The following is a 15,981-nucleotide window of genomic DNA, read 5'->3' on the forward strand; positions in this document are numbered from 1 at the left end:
AGGAACAAGTGGCCAATGCCTCCTGGGCCTTGCCTCTCGAGGGAGGCGTCTCCTGGCAGAGGCCTGCTTGTTGGCCTGTCTGGGGGACTTGATGGCGGGGTTTGGCTGGGGCCGCAGGAAGGGGTGGGCGGGGGCACTCACAGCGTTGATGCCGGACAGCTGCTGGGACAGCTGCAGCACCACGGCGATGAGGATGGGCTGGCGGTAGGCCGGTGAGCGGAAGAGCTCCAGGATGGTGACCTTCTTCTCCCGCATCATCTGCCGGCTCTCCTCCTTCATCTCCTGCAGGTCCCGGGTCACGTCGGCATTCCCACGCAGCTTCTTCAGCACTGGGGGTGGGGGAACCAGGGAAGGGGGCGTGGCTCAGGGCAGGAAGGTGGCCGGGGCTCGGCGGGGGGCTGGGGAGGAGGGCAGGGCCCGGCCCGTACCACTCTTGGCCCGGTTCTCCTCGTTGCGGTTGATGAGCAGGAAGCGGGGGCTCTCGGGGCACAGGGGCAGCACGATGCACTGCAGCAGGGCTGGGACGAAGATGACGCTCAGCAGCAGGGGCCACAGGTCCTCGTTGCCCATGATGGAGTCCAGGCCGAACACCTGGGGGAAGCAGGCGGTGAGCTCAATTCTGGAGGCTCTGCCCTGAACAGGAAGGAGGCTTGACCTCCCTGAACCTCAGCTTCCTCTCCTGTGATGTGGGCAAGCTAGGACCTAACTCGCAGCATTACTGGGAGGACAAATGACGGCTACAGATGGGCCTGGGGCAGCAAGGGGAGGGTTGCTACATGGCCGCGGGCAGATTTTAGGAGTGGAAGAGGGAGACCCAAAAGGCACGTGGACCTGGAGGCATGAGAGAGCTCAGCATGCTGAAGGGACACTGGGGTCCCCTGGGTGGGGTGCCCAGAGTGAGAGGCTCGGTGACCTTGCTGTCCCACTGAGAAGTCCCCTGTGGGGTTCCTGAGTGGTGCCATGTTCTCTGGGTTCCCTGGACTGTGAGGCTGTCCTCTCCAGGGCTGTGGAAGGCTGGGGAAAAGGTGTGTCAGAAAAGCTCCTCCCTGCTGGACATGGACCCTGGAGCCAGCGACACTGTGGGCAGGGGAAAAGCCAGGCGGGCTTACCTGGGCGATGAGGATGCCAACGACGATGCCCAGCTGGTGCAGGGTACCCAGGGCCCCACGCAGGGCTGTAGGCGACACCTCCCCCACGTACATGGGCACGAAGCCTGTGGTCAGGCCGCAGTACACGCCAATGATGAAGCGGCCCAGGATGAGCATCTCGAAGGACTTGGCCAGCTTTGAGAAGCCCATGAGCACGGCAGACACGAAGGCCAGCAGGTTCATCATCAGCATCGAGTTCCGCCTGCAGGTCAGGGTGCAGGTCAGGCAGGGGCTGGGGCAGAGGCAGGGAGGTCTCCTCCACCTCCCACTCCTATCAGGGACACTCCCCGGGCAGGAGGGTGCAAGCTCCCCCAGGGGCAGGGCCAGGACCCCTCCTGCTCACCGGCCAAAGCGGTTAACGAAGAGGCCCACAGAGAAGGAGCCAATCATTCCCCCGACGGAGAAGATGGCCACTGAGAGGGACCAGAGCGTGGTGAGCGTGGTGGGCAAGATGCGCTCCCCATAGCGGTGGATCCACGTCTGGTTGTAGAACTCCTCGATCACCTGCAGGGGAGAAGCAGCCTGGGTGGGCGAGCGCCGGACCGCACAGCCTGCCCTCGGGGAGGGCGCTGGGGAAGCCACGGGGGCCTGGCTCTGCTGCCCTCTCACTGCGTGTTCTTGGGCCAACTCCCTCCCTTTGTGTAGGCCTCAGTTTCCCCAGAAACAAAGGGGTGGGCACCCCTTCTGAGCAATGCGCCCGCTGTCACACTTGCCCAAGGTGGGCTTCCAGCGCCCTGTGGTCTCACATGCCCAACGTGGCTTGCCAGGGACCATGGCAGATGATCTGTGGCAGAAATTCAGGCGCAGGGCATATGGAGGCGCAGAGCCACCATGCTCTTTATCAGTGGCCCCTTTTCTGTCCTGCTCACTGTGGCCTAAGGCCCCTGGTTCCTGCCACCAGGCCACCTCGCCAACCCCTTGCTGGGGAGGAAACAGAGCTGGACGGACAGGTCCTGCCATTCCCTGGGCGCTGCAGGAAGTGCAGACGTGATGGCTCTGCACGCAGGGCCTGGTGGGTCAAACTCACACACAGGACCCTTCAGCCGCACTTCCATCCCCAGGCCCAGCTCTGTGGCGGCTGGCCTGGGAGGGCCAGCTTCAGGACCGTGGCCTCTCTCCCTCTCTGCCGGGGGCCCAGCTGGGAGGTATGGGGAAGCACCGTGGACAAGGAAGCAGCTCCGGGAACTGCAGCTACCTGTCCTGGTACAGCCCTGCCCCCTCCCAGGGGAGGGCCTGGCTGGAAGCCAGGTAAGTGGCGGGCGGGCACCACTGGATTTCAGGCGACACAGACACACTCCCAGTGCCACAGGGCTGGCCGGACTCATCCAGCAGACAGGTAGCTGGACACGGGCCCAGCTACCCAGAAGAGCTGCCTGCACACACTTCCCCTCGCACACATGCTAGCATAATGTGAATACGCCTGACCCCAGCCAGTCACAGCCTGCCTGCCTCTTCCCGCCTCACTACTTGCAGCTCATACTCAATTCCACGCCAACCCCATCCACCCCAGAGCCCCTCCCCAGACCTCTGCCGCGAGGTCACACACACAGCAGTAGGCAGCCCCTTGGTCCTCCACCCTCACCGCTCCTGGTCCTCTCTGGCCTCCCCAAGCCACAGGCGTCTGACAGCAGAGGCTGGGGGCGGCCGCACTTGCCAGGAGAGCCAACTGGGAAGACTGCCACGGCCTGCCTCAAGGCTGGAGACACCTGACAGACGCCCAGCCCTGGGGACCAGAAGTCGACAGAGAAGCCAGCCAGGGCAGGGATTAGGAACCTGGGCTCTGAATCCGGGCACTAGGAAGTCGGCTCCCACCTCCGCTCCTGATTTCCGGTGTGACCAAGGGCAAGTTATCCCAGTGGCCTCATCTCGACACCGCGGCAGGGAATTAGTGGAACATACTCCCGGGCTCCCATAGCCTCTGGCACTGTCGTCCCCTGCACACGCCGGGAGCAGCCTGAAGGCAGTGCAGACCCCAAGCGCCCAGTCAAGCCTTCAAGCCACGATTCGAAATCAAGGCTCCAGGCCCGCCTCGCGCCCTACCATCATCTTCCACCTGCAGTGTGTCGGCCACCCCACCCTCCACATCGCTGAGATGCTGTCACTCCTGCCCGACCCTGACCCAGGTCTGCGGGAGAGCCAGGAGGACCAGGTGAGGTCCTCCTCCTAGAGACGCTGGGTTAGCGAGCGTCCCTCAAGGCACCACGCCGACTGCAGAGCACTGGCTGGGAACAGTGACGTCCCCGTTATCAGGCCCGGCGGAGGACAGGCTGTTCTGGAGCAGGGAGCTGTCCAGATAAATGACGCTTGCTCCTTGAAAGGCCACACTGGCCACTGTGGAGACTGAAATCGCTCTTCCTCCTGTTGCTTTCATCAGAAGCATGAGCAGGGCTCCGGTGTGACGCCATCCCTGGGCGCGGCTGGGGCCCGGTGGCTCTTGGTTTCTGCATCTCATGGTTCTCAGGGTCTTTCCCCACTGCTCTGGGGGCTCAGAGCTCTTCGCACGCAGCTCCCCAGCCCTCTGTTCAAGTCCGCCAGGCAGCCAGCTGGTGGGACTTGTTTGAAGTGCATGCAAAGGGCAAGTGCTCTGCGGGCTCCCACTGCCTACAAGAGGTTTCTCTTTTGGCAGCTGGGTCTTTACCTCTCTCCCCGAGGTGTTGAGGCAGCTGGTAAGCAGACCCCGCGTATAAAGGGGGCCTTATCAGAGCCCCACACAGAGAGGGTCCAAGCCAGGGCCAGCTCCTCTAGAGCTCAGCAGCTCCTTCACGTCTCAGCTCACGTCAAGCAGTTGAGGAAGGGTGAGAAGCCAGCCAGCTTCTTTCACTTTGACCTTGCCCCACTCAGCAACCCCCTCCACCACCCTCACCACCACCAAGCTGCACTTCTTAGCCAAGCCACAGCCGGGCTGTGGACTTCCTGTCTCCTCATCTGGCGGCTGGATTCCTGGGAAGCAACTGTGCCTGGATTTCCATTCCTGCTCTGGTCTGGGGGCTCTGTGTCTGCTCCTCTCCGGGGGTCCATAGGACTCAGTGCAGGAATGCCAGGGGGCCCTCAGATAATTGGGAAGAACCCACCATGGGGAAAAGTCCTCCTCTCTTGCCAAACACTGCCCTCAGTATCCACTTAGAAGGGTCGGGGTGCCTCTTGGGCAAGAGGAACCAACTCACCACTGCCCTAGCAGACCAGGCTCCCTCAGGCTCCTGGCTGACTCCTCAGCCCAGCTCAGGTGTGAGGCAGGGCCAGCCATGTGCCTGTTATTTTATTTATTTATTTCTTTATTTAGATTTATTTATGTATTTGAAAGAGTTACACAGAGAGTTACACAGAGAGGAGAAGCAGAGAGAGGTCTTCCATCCACTGGTTCACTCCCCAATTCAACGGTAAGAGCTGTACCCTTCAAAAGCCAGAAGCCAGGAGCTTCTTCTAGGTCTCCCATGTGGGTGCAGGGGCCCAAGGACTTGGGCCATCTTCCACTGCTTTCCCAGGCCATAGCAGAGAGCTGGATGGGAAGAGGGGCAGCCTGGACTTGAACCGGCGCCCATATGGGATGCTGGCACTGCAGGCGGCGGGTTTACTAGCTGTGCCACAGCGCTGGTCCCACATGCCTGTTCTGAACACTCCACCTACATGCCCATCACAAACCTGAGCAGGGCCCTGGATCCTGCCACTGCCCCTGCTCGCAACCCTCCCTGGGCCTAGCGATTCTGCCCCTGGCTGGAGCTACCTCCGCACTCACGCAGCACCTGGCCTGGGTCTCACCTGGGTTCTGCCCTAGACTCTTCCCATCCACCAAAGCCAGGTCCATTTCCCACAGTTAAGTACTCGGCAGCATGCAGAGCCCTGCAGTCTGCCAGGCGCAGCCGCTTCCTCCCAGCCCATTCACGCCCTTCACCTTCCTGAGGTGCAGGAAGGGAGGATTCTGGTCAGTGTGTGTGTGTGTGGCAGGGGTGTGCAGTCACGGCATTTGCCTGCCAAGAGCAGAGAGAGATCTGCCTAGAGACTTCTGTCCAAGCCCCTTGTTGAGCCTAGAGGGCAAAGAGGCCCCCAGGAGGGCCTGGTGGGACTGGCATGGAGGGTGAGCTCTGGGCAGCTGAGGTGCCCAGGACTGGCTGGTTTCCAGTAAGGAGCTATTCCTCACCCAGGGGCCGGCGGGAGGCTGCGTGTGCCTAGGGCTGCCGGGGAAGCCCCCCACCCCACCCCCGTGCCCAGGTGGTGGATGAAGACGCAGCTCTGCCTGCCCAGACAGGAAGTCCTCACTTCCTCTCTGAACGCAGGCTGCGTCTGTGGAGGCGCATGCGGTGGCGCATGTCGCCTGGCCCTGAATCAACCGTTCCTGTCCTCACCGCTGTTCTCGAGAACGAAGCCTCTGCCTCTGGTGGCCAAGACAGTGCCCGGAGGCCCGTGTCCCCTATCAGAGTGCCCAGGTCCCTGTCCCGGCCCCCCTGCAGCTCCCAGCTTCCTGCTACTGTGCACCCCAGCAGGCAGTAGGCGATGGTCAGTGGTCAGGTCCCTGCCACCCATGTGCGAGAGGACAGGGACGGAGCTGCTGGCTCCTGGCTTCAGCGTATCTGGCCGCGGCTGTTGTAGGCATCTGGGGCGTGAACCAGCAGGTGGAAGCTCCCTGTCTCTGACTTTCAAAAGAAGAAAGAGCAGCAGTAGCCACTGCCTTCAGGGAGGCGCTCGGGGCAGGGTTCCCGTGTTTCAGTTGCCGGACTCAAGCACTACCCTAAGGACCCCATAGCGTAAGGAAGCCCCTGCCTCGGGGGTCAGGCCGGCTTCAGACCCGGAGGGGCCCGGCAGGTCTGCAGCTGCAGGGGCAGAACCCAGAGCCAGGCTTCAGCTCAGAGAAAGGGAGTGCAGAGCAGGCTTGAGAGGCCCAGGCTGCTCATCTGACAGGTGGTGAGCTCCCTGTCTGTGAGGAGCATGCAAGCAAGTTCCAAACAGTCACCAGCAGGCTCATCCGGGAGACGGGATCTTGTTCCAGGCTGGCCTTCCCATCCTTCCCTGCGGACTCTCCTGGGTTTCCCGAGTCATCCCCAGCAGGGCCCCCTCTCGGCCCTCCCTCCTCTTTCCTAGGTGGGACTGTGGGGAGGAAGGAGTTAAACAGCCAGCCAAACAGAGGGAGAAAAGGCCAGCTTGTCCAGCTCAGTCCTTCAGCCTGGCCTTGACCCCTACTCCCCGCCTCCTCCTTCTCCCCCTTCCCAGCTGGGCTGGCCTCCGGGTCCCACACCCTACGACCCAGAGCTTCTATCTCCATAGCAACTCAGACACCAGCAGATCAGCTGGGAGCCCACAGCCAGATGCGCCAGGTGTGGCTGCACGGATAACCCCACCCTGGGGCTGGGAGAAGGGGTCCAGGTTGGAGCCCGAAGCAGGGCCCCAGCCCCACAGCAGAGGATCGGACCACCCAGGCTGCTGGCTTTCTCCAGGCAGACGGCAACAACCCAACAGCTCACCCCCTGGAAGTGCTTCTCGGCCCCACCCCTTCTTGTGGTGCAGGCACGACCTGGACACCCACGCCTCTGTGCTTTGCTCTGAGCTCGGTCACCTTTCAGAAAATGCATGGGGCGGGGGGTCCCGTGCAAAGCAGGCTGGGTAGCCACCCTCCACGGCAGGGGTTCTCCAGTGGGCGCTCTTGTCCCCCTCCCCTGGAGGACATCTGCCCGGGGCCCAGAGCCTCCTGTGGTTGTCACACTGGCTACCTGGTGTCTAGTTGAGCAGAGGCTGGAGATGCCACTGAATATCCCGGCATGCACAGGGCAGCCCCTACAACACCGGGGGACGGTCCCAGGGAGCCATCAGACCCTGGTCGCTGGGCGGGCAAGTACCTTCTCCCTCGCCCTTCTCGGCTCCCGCGGTTGTTTCCGTCATGGTCCTCAGGCCATGTGTGACTGAGGGAGCTCGGAGACGAGGTGGCTGTGACAGGGTGTGGTGGCATAGGGGATGGTGCAACTGCCTGCAGGAGGCCATTGATACGCCCACACACGAGCAGGCCTGACTCAGCTCCCGTCAGAGCTGGGTGGCAGCTGCGGGTGGTGCGGGGTGGCGAGGTGCCCTCCTTCCACCGTGGCCAGGGACAGACTGGAGTCTGCCTCCACGTCCTCAAATCCCAGCTCTGCCACTCGCTAGCCGTGTAGCCTGGGCTTAATCGCTTAACATCTCTGTGCTCCAGTCTCCTGTACACCAGGGATCATAGGAATGGAGGCCATGAGGGGCTGAGCTACTAAGGGGTGTAGTGGTGGTACTGGGCAAAGGAGGAACGGGACCCAGGACTGTTGGCATCAAGGAGGGGCTGCCCGGAGCCAGGACGGGCGGGGAGCTGGGGGTCGCCTCCCCCAGCCCAGGCGGTTCTTTCAATCAAGCCGGGTCCCCTGGCAGCCTCCACCCGCTGTGTCCCACAGCCACCAGGCCCCTCCCAGCCCAGCCTCTGCGTTCTGAGGATACCTCATTCCCAGACAAGCCTGACGCTGCCCCTTGGCTGCCCCTTGGCCAAGCCCTCGGAGTCTCTCAGTGGCTTTTAGTCAGCTGTGTTGGCAACTGAGCCGCCTGGGGAGAGGAGAGGCAGCTCTCAGACTCGCTCCCCCGCACTGCCCCGTGGTTGGGCTGGCCTCGTCCGCCGCTGCCCTCCTCCCCCAGGGGCAGGGCACCATCACTCACAGCGCAGGGCAGGGGCAGGGGCGGGCAGGGCCCGGGCGGAGGAGGCGCGAGGCCCAGAGTCCACCTCCGACGCAGCCTCTCGCTCGCCGTGTGACCTCACCTAGCCTCGCTTTCCTCCCCTATAAAAGGGGAAGATAATTTCACCCGCCTGCCTGTAGGAGGTAATTTATGGGTCGGGTGCTTTGTAAACATTTAAGATAATATTAAGATTAATTAACCACTTCCAGGAGGAAGCCCTCTGGGGCCTCTTTTATGGCGGAGAACAAGTTTCTGGTAATTAGCAGCAGAACCGGCGTCTTCGCCATGAATGGGGAGAAGCCTCTTCCTGAGAGCAGGCAAACCACGGCTGTTGCCCAAGAGACCTTCTAAGTGGACAGGGGAGCTGGCGAGCCCGGTCTGCGGGAGCCAGCAGCTGCACATCGGCGCACACACCACGCCGCCGTGTCTTTGTACACGCGGCTCCCATTGCCTGGATCCCTGTCCCTTCCTCCTTGGGAGATGAGGGTAGGGCGGGGCGACTGTGTTGTGTTCCTGCACCTGCCTCCTGCGGTGTCAGCATCCATCTAGGAGTGCCTGTTCGAGTCCTGGCTGCTCTGCTTCCGATCCAGCTCCCTGCTGAAGCGTCTGGGAAGGCAGCAGATGATGGCCCAAGTGCTTGGGCCCTTGCCTCCCATGTGGGAGACCTGGATGGAGTTCCTGACTAGCCCCAGGTGTTGAAGCCATTTGGGGAGTGAACTAGGGAATGGAAGATAACCCTCTCTCTCTCAATCTGTCACTCTGCCTTTCAAACAAATAAATCTTAAAAGGTCTAGGTGCTGTGGCATAGCAGGTTAAACCACTGCCTGCAGTGCCAGCTTCCCATAGGGGCGCTGGTTTGAGTCTTACATGTTCCACTTCAGACCCAGCTCCCTGCTAATGACCTGGGAAAGCAGTGGAAGACGCTCCAAGTCCTTAGGGTCCTGCACATGGGAGACCCGGATGAATCTCCTGGCTCTGCCTTCAGCTTGGTCCAGCCCTGGCTGTTGCAGCCATCTGGGGAGTGAACCAGCAGATGGAAGAGCTCTCTCCCTCTCTCTTTCTGTAGCTCTGCCTTTCAAATAAATAACTACATCTTTTTTTTTTTTTTAAATGAACATTTACATTGTATCAGGTACTATAAGTAACCTGGAGATGATCTAGAGTACACAGGGGAAGAAGCAGAGGCTCCATGCAAATACTGCACCGTTCTGTACCAGGGATTTGAGCACCCAGGATTTCCTGTCTGCAGGGGGTCCTGGAGTCCCTGCCCCTGGGGATACTGAGGGATGCCTGCATCGAGCTCTCTCCAAGGGGGTCTCTGCTGCCCCTGTGGATGGGCAGGCCGCGGAGGGCAGGGACAGAGCCTGGTGGCCCCTCTGTCACTACACGCTGGCTCCCAGCCACACTTTCATGCCATACCCTTGGGTCCATCTAGCCTTCCCTCGCATATGGAATTGGAATATGTCTTTCCAGTCTGTGTCTGGTTGGAACAACTCCAGCCAGAACTCCATTGTTTGTACGATGCGGAAGCAAACACGTGCCCGAAACGTCGCTAGCTTTCAGCGTTGCATCCTCAGCCCTGGGGCTCGGAGCTGGTTCCCATGTGACCCTCGGACAGGAGGCCCCCAGAACTGCTAATAAACAGCGCACAGCCCCCGCTGGGGCCCGCGGACAGTCTTTCTCTTCTACCCATGGTCCATGGGAGTGCTAACCTTTCACCTCGATCCGGTTGGATGGGAGACCCTGAGGATTGGAGAACCTGATTCTAGAACTGCCCACAGCTTCAGAAGTATCTTAGGACCTGCCCCCACTTCCTCTTCTTCCCGGTCTCCTCCGCGGATTCCTTACGGCACATTTAAAAGTCCTCAATTAAGAGAGAGAGAGAAGAAACCGTAGCCTGGCGACGTGCTCCTATCTGCCCTCCCTCGGAAGGGCTGACTCCTCACTCTCTTCTGGTTCCTCAGCCTGCACCGAGAGGCTGCTCCTACCCGCACCGCCCCTCCCACCAGCTCTCGCAGTCACAGGGCGGCCACTGCCCCTCTGGCCCTCAGCAGTGCTAACTGCCCCGTCCAGTTCAACTATGGGGCATCTGACGGCTCCTGCACGTCGTCCGGCTGCCCCCGTGCCTGCTGTCACAAAGGCACCGTTCTAGCGCTGAGGACACGCGGTGAGCGGGCCCTTCATGAGCTCGCATTCTCCTGCTGTTGAAGCTTCCATCTCCTGGTTTTAGAGGTCCCAGCTCTCCTTGTACCCGCTGCCCCCTTCTACTAACGAGGAGGTCTCTGGAGTCCTGGCTCTTGTTCTTCCTTCTGTCCCACACAGTCTCTCTAGCTCCTCCACACCTGCCTGTGTAGCAGTGACCAACTCCTACTCCCGTCCAGTGCCTCCCGCACTTCCACAGCTGTGTCCAGGCCTCGATTCCTGCCCACCCCACGAGCACTCAACCCACCAGCTCTCCACGCCTGCTCCTCTTCAAGACCCCACAGCACCCAAGCCATCCAAACCCTTCTGCTGTCCTCACTCAGCTCACGGCCGGATCCTGCCCATTCTTCCTTGCGAGGGCTTGGTTTTGCGTCACCAATGTGACAGCAGCTTGCTCACTGGCTCCCCCATCTCTGGCCTCACATTCTGATACAGGCCACCACATCGGACACCTGAGTCGTTTTCCTGAAATGCAGATCGGATCACCTCTGTCCTCTCAAGCCCCAGCCTGGCCAATGCACAGGTGCCCAGGCCCACTGTGCCCGTGCCGTGCCACACTGCTGAATGGCCATCAGCCAGTCAAGCCCACCACAAGGCCCTTTGCGTCCAGCTCTCGCGTGCATTTGCATCGTGGGGCTCCCTGGCGTCCCCTCTCCTCCCATGCACCTTGGGGCCAGGCCTTCCTGAACACCGGACTTCCTCTTTCCTGGGTATTTTACTCCCACGCTTGCACCTGCCTCCCCACTGCTGCTGGGGTTCTGGTCTGGTTCCTCCTCTTTCCTGTCCTGAGTGCCTCGTCAGGCATGAACTCACTCTGTGATCTCCTTCAAGACAGCGCTCAGTCCTTCAGTTCTCAACCTTGGCTGCACAAGTAGAATCAGGATGCTTGAAAACTCAAGACCCAAGCAGCATCCTAACCCAAGTGAGTGAGAATCTGGGGGTGTACAGGAGCCCCCAGTGTGCAATCGAGGGGGACAGCCAGCCTCCCTTGGTTGCATCCTCCTCCGCCTTGCAGACAGACTGCCCATGTGCAAGGATTCCCAAAGGGTACCAGCTCCGAAGCACACACCTTGGCAAGGGCTGCTCAGGGCACTTAGCAAGAAGCAGGGCTTGGGGCTGTTCCAAGCCTGAGCCCACAGTCTCCATGTCCAGGCGAGTCTGGAAAAGTTCCGTCAGCTGGGCATGACTCAGCAGCCCCAGCCTTCCTGGTGACCTGCTCCCCAGCGTCGGGCGTGGTCCCCATAGCCACCCTCTGCCTATTTGGAGGAAGCCCAGCTCTGATGCCAGACACTGCTCAGTTCCCCCAAACAGGCCTGTGATCCCCAGGAGCCAGTCACACTCACTTTCCAGCCCTGGCTGTCTGGCCAGGGAATGTGGCCCTGACAGCAGTGCCATCCCATCTCCCTGGGGAGACGCGGACATTTAAACTGCCCAGCCAGTTGGTTAGGAAGACAGCTTGAGATTGTGGGAACAGAACTCCGTTCTGGCTTGACCATCCCCGCCTATGTGCCCCAGGGCCTCAGTTTTCCACATCTATAAAATGGAAATCACCACCCAACCTTGTGCAAACACGCAGAATGCCTGGTACAGAGGAACGACTCCATTCCGTTTGCTTTCTTGCCCTTACCTGTCCCCCCACCCCCTCTCCTCCCTAAGGCACAAAGGTGGGGCCGCAGGTGATCCCTGGGGCCCTCCTAGCCCTGACACCCCAGTGAACAAACGAGGACAGATCTGGGACGCACTGTGGAGAGAAGGAAGTCAGAACAGACTCCTCCCGCTGCGGGTCCCTTTCTCCTCTGCCTGGCACAGGGCCTCCAGGGACAGGAGGCAGTGTCAACCCAGAATTGAATGCCTTACAAGGGAGTGAGTTGTGTGTGGGTGTCAGGGGGTCAGGGGGAGGCGGGGGGGGGGGGTGGTGAGGAGCACCGGCTCCAGGACATCTGGAGGGGAGGGCTGACACCAGCTCTCTCTCTGCCCAGCCGGGTGGCGGTGGGCAGGTGTCTCCTCTCCAGCCGTCTTCCCCACCAGCCTGCCTGTCTTTAGAGGGCTGCGGTGGGCACTGAGTGACAGAAGCACCAGGAAAACCCTGCAGACCTGGGGGCGCCACGCTGGGGCAGCATCCTTGTCCCGAGTGTGGCTTTATCATAAGAGCTCACATTGGGTGGGAGGTTGGTGAAGATGACCTATGAAGACCCCCGAGTCTGTAAGCCCCGCAGCCCCACGATCCCAAGGCCAGAGCTAGGAGGCTCTGACACGGTCAGGGTCCGACAATTGGCTGTGGAGGCAGAGGGTGAGCTGATGCCAATGACAAACAGGTGGTGGGTGCAGCAGAGCGAGCAGGTGTCTGAAAGCCACGCAGGCCACAGCACTCACCTTCTGGGGGGCGTTGATGACTCCAGTGTTGTAGCCAAACTGCAGGGAGCCGAGCACTGCTCCTCCCACGGCCAGCATGAGGCGGCCCGTCACCTTCTGCGGAGAAACAAACCACACAGTTACAGGCGTGTCTGGGCCCAGGTTACCGCAGGGCAGGGCTCGGGCTGGCAGGTTCCCATGCTCAGATATCTTGCCTGCCTTCTGGCACCACACCCATCCTTCTCCCAGGAAACTTGGCCACTTCCTGACCCCGGGTGGCCAAACCAGCCCTGCTGACTTCTAGACACTGGGCCGGCCAGATTGCTTCCTGGGGAGAAAGGGGCAAGTAGGGTCTTCTCTCTGCAGCCGGGTCTTGGCGTCAAATTTTCTGGAGCCTCATTCTCTCCATAGAGCCACACGTGGGGCTCGATGGCTCCCGACTCTCTGGGGGGTGCTCTCATGCAAAGGGGTGCAAATGGGAGCAGCACAGATGGGGGAAGCTCCTGATCCCAGCCCGTCTGCTCCGTGAGCACTGTTAGCGAAGGTCAGCCTGCCCTCTCCCCTCCGTTTGCTTGTCTGCAAAATGGGGCAACCATGATGGTGAGCCCTGGAGAGGTGATCCCGCCCTGCCTGTGCCTCCACTCACGGGGCAGGAGACCCTGGGGGGAACTCAGGGCTCCAGACGCCCCACCCAGCACCCCTCAGGGCAACACTCCCCAAACCACAAGCTTCTCAGGGCTGTGTGGCCACGGATGACATAGCAGCCAGGAATGTGCTTTAGAAAAGCAGACGACACAAGGCGAGGACGCGTGTTGGGCCGAAGTGGTTCTCATGGGCCAAGGGAGGAGGGAAGGGTGGTGTTGTGGAAGCCTGAGGGCTTGAAGGCAGCAGGAAGGGATGGGGCGAGCAGGTGAAAGGGCTCTGCTTACACACAGGTAAAAGGCCAGCGAGGTGTCTGCCTTGCTAGGGAAGGGACAGAACTCTTTCCGGCTTTTCAAATGAGGGAGCCAAGAAATGTGACATCAGACAGGCCCTTAACTGGCTACGGGAGCACGGAACCAGGGGAGGCTCGCCCAGGGCAGGGCTGGCGTTCAGGCCGGGCAGAGGGTGTGTGTGTGTGTGTGTGTGTGTGTCTGGGGGCCGGGTAGGAAGCCCAGACTCCTGAATCACATTCATAGAGGATTGCCTCAGCCCGCCACAGCCTGGCTGTGTGCCCCGGTTCCCACACAGAACCCAGAAGCGGCCCTGACTTCGAGATCAGCGCCGAGAGCGGGGCTGTTCATCAGACAGGTTCCCAGTACGGTCCCTGCGTTCTCCAGAAGCCCATCAGGCAGCGACTGCGAGAGCCAAGGCTCTCCCGTCAGAAGCTGGGAAAGAGGGAAGAGGCCTCTGCCCGGCCACGGTGCCCAGCTCCCACCCATTCCGTGTCAGGACCGCCCTGGCCTGTCCACCTGCCCCTCCTTGGCTAACCTCTGCACGTTCAAAAGCCTGCTTTGTCTCAACTCCTCGGGGAGCCCTCAGACTGGGGACTGTCGCTCTGAGTAAGTCCCTGACAAGCCTCCACTCCATGGGGCCCCCTCCGTGCTCTGCCCCCTGCCATACTCCCTGCCGCACCCCCCCCCCAAAAACAAACAAACAAACAAACAAAAAAAAACACCCGGGCCGGGCCCAAGTCTTCAGGTGGCCCCTGGCATTGCGGGGGCTGTAGTAGAGCAGTGAGCAGCAGCAGGGCTCAGGCACTGAGCCGCGCACTCTGCCAGGCGCTGGGCCTCGTGCTTTAGCTCGGCTTATCCAGGATGTGATGCTCAGGGTACGCAAGATAAATATTTTTCCAGTACACAATAGAATAGCTAGGAAAGCAGCAAGGCAAACCTATGATTTCATAAGTTACAGCTCAGCTATTAAAAAAAAAAAAAAAAACGGAATACCTAAGAAGAAAGCTCTCTCTATGAATTGATTTGGGACATTCTCCAAGTCACAGTGCTAAGCAAAAGTGAGCTTCAGAGCATGTGGGTTGCATGTCACCTTTCGTGTGAAAAAAGACAAAATTGGCTGGGGGCGGGGTGGAGGGAAGATATTTATGTATCTCTATATAAAAGAATGGGCAGGAGGGGCTGGTGTTGTGGCTCAGCAGGTTAAACCACCGCCAGCCATGCTGGCATCCATGTGAGCACCAGTTCCCACTTCTGACCCAGCCACTGTACCATGTGAGAGACCCAGATGGAGCTCCAGGCTTCTGGTGTTGGCCTTGCCCAGCCCCGGCCGTTGCAGCCATCTGGGGAGTGAACCAGTAGATGGAAGATCTGTCTCTCTCTCTCTCTCTCTCTCTCTCTCTCTCACTCACTCTTTCAAGTAAATAAATAAATCTTTTTTTAAGGGGGGGGAATGGGCAAGAAAATGAATGCTGTCCCTGGAGGAGCTGGCGGGGCTGTGAGAAAGACATCATTTTACATCCTTTTTGGACTTTTCTTGGATTCTGAACCATGTGAGTGGTTTATCTATTCAAAATAATTTTTACAAATCCTTCAAATTCCTACTATATATTTTTTAAAAGATTTGTTTATTTATTTAAAGTCTGAGTTATTCAGAGAGAGAAGGAGAGGCAGAGAGAGAGGTCTTCCATCCACTGGTTCACTCCCCAATGGCGCCAATCTGAAGCCAGGAGCCAGAAGCTTCCTCCGGGTCTTCCCATGTGGGTGCAGGGACCCAAGTCTCACTGCTTTCCCAGGCCAGAGCAGAGAGCCAGATTGGAAGTGGAGCAGCCGGGTCTCGAACCAGCGCCCATATGGGATGCCGGCACTGCAAGCAATGGCTTTACCTGCTACGCCATGGCGCTGGCCCCACTTTATTTTTTTTAAAGATTTATTTTTATTTACTTGAAAGACAAGGTTACAGAGAGAGGGGTCTCCCATCCCCCCATTACTTTAAACAAGCAATTTCAGTAAAAATAGTACGCGAAAAGTAATACAGATCGGTGACCCATGAATCTGGCCAAACACACGCCAGCGGAGCATGAACAAGCAAAGATGCGCAGCAGCGGCCCTGTTCTATTTAAGACCCGCCCGGATGTTCCAGGGGTCTCCAGGCCTCTGATGTCATCCTTCGGGCCCCCCTGCAGCCTCTGACAGTGGGGGCTGCTGGGAGCCAAGGACAAACCCCTGTGGTGGACTTTTGCCACTGGCAGGTCAAGGCCAAGCTCCGCTTTAGGAAACCTGCCTACCACGCCCTGGTTATACTCACACCCTCCCAGGTAGGCTGCTGCCTTAGGACCCACTGCAATCCTGTCATTAGCGCACGTTCCAGGTGCCGAACTGGAGCTGGGGCCCTGGATCACGCCATGGGAGGAAGGGGCTTGCAAGACCCTGGGGGGCTGGGGCTGGGGCGGAGCAGGGAGGCAGACGAAGACAAGAGGTCTGGGCTTCAATGTGTGTGTGTGTGTAGGGGTGCCACGAGGCACAGTGGGAGCCCTGGCAGGACAGACTTCTAGTTTTGCCTGGGGGAAGTCAGGGATGGGTTCCCAGGAGATGACATTGGAGCTGGGCTGTGTGGGGCACACAGGGAGTCTGCCAAGTGGCGAAGCAGCAGCAAGGCTACGTTCCAGGCAGAC

The 15,981-nt window shown here is 59.9% G+C and overlaps 1 protein-coding gene across 1 annotated transcript in view; it reads right to left on the reverse strand.

The window, feature by feature from the left end:
- SLC2A1 (solute carrier family 2 member 1) overlaps positions 1 to 15,981 on the reverse strand; it is a 29,714-nt gene that overhangs the window by 3,321 nt on the left and 10,412 nt on the right. The window contains exons 2-6 of the mRNA XM_062191099.1: positions 12,396 to 12,491; positions 1,492 to 1,652; positions 1,110 to 1,350; positions 429 to 591; positions 142 to 329 (exon numbers count right to left, since the gene is read on the reverse strand). Coding sequence (XP_062047083.1) covers positions 142 to 329; positions 429 to 591; positions 1,110 to 1,350; positions 1,492 to 1,652; positions 12,396 to 12,491 — 849 coding nt within the window. The remainder of the gene's footprint in view (positions 1 to 141; positions 330 to 428; positions 592 to 1,109; positions 1,351 to 1,491; positions 1,653 to 12,395; positions 12,492 to 15,981) is intronic.

This window comes from Lepus europaeus, chromosome 5 (assembly GCF_033115175.1).
Source record: "Lepus europaeus isolate LE1 chromosome 5, mLepTim1.pri, whole genome shotgun sequence".
In the NCBI taxonomy this organism is placed as follows: Eukaryota; Metazoa; Chordata; class Mammalia; order Lagomorpha; family Leporidae; genus Lepus; species Lepus europaeus.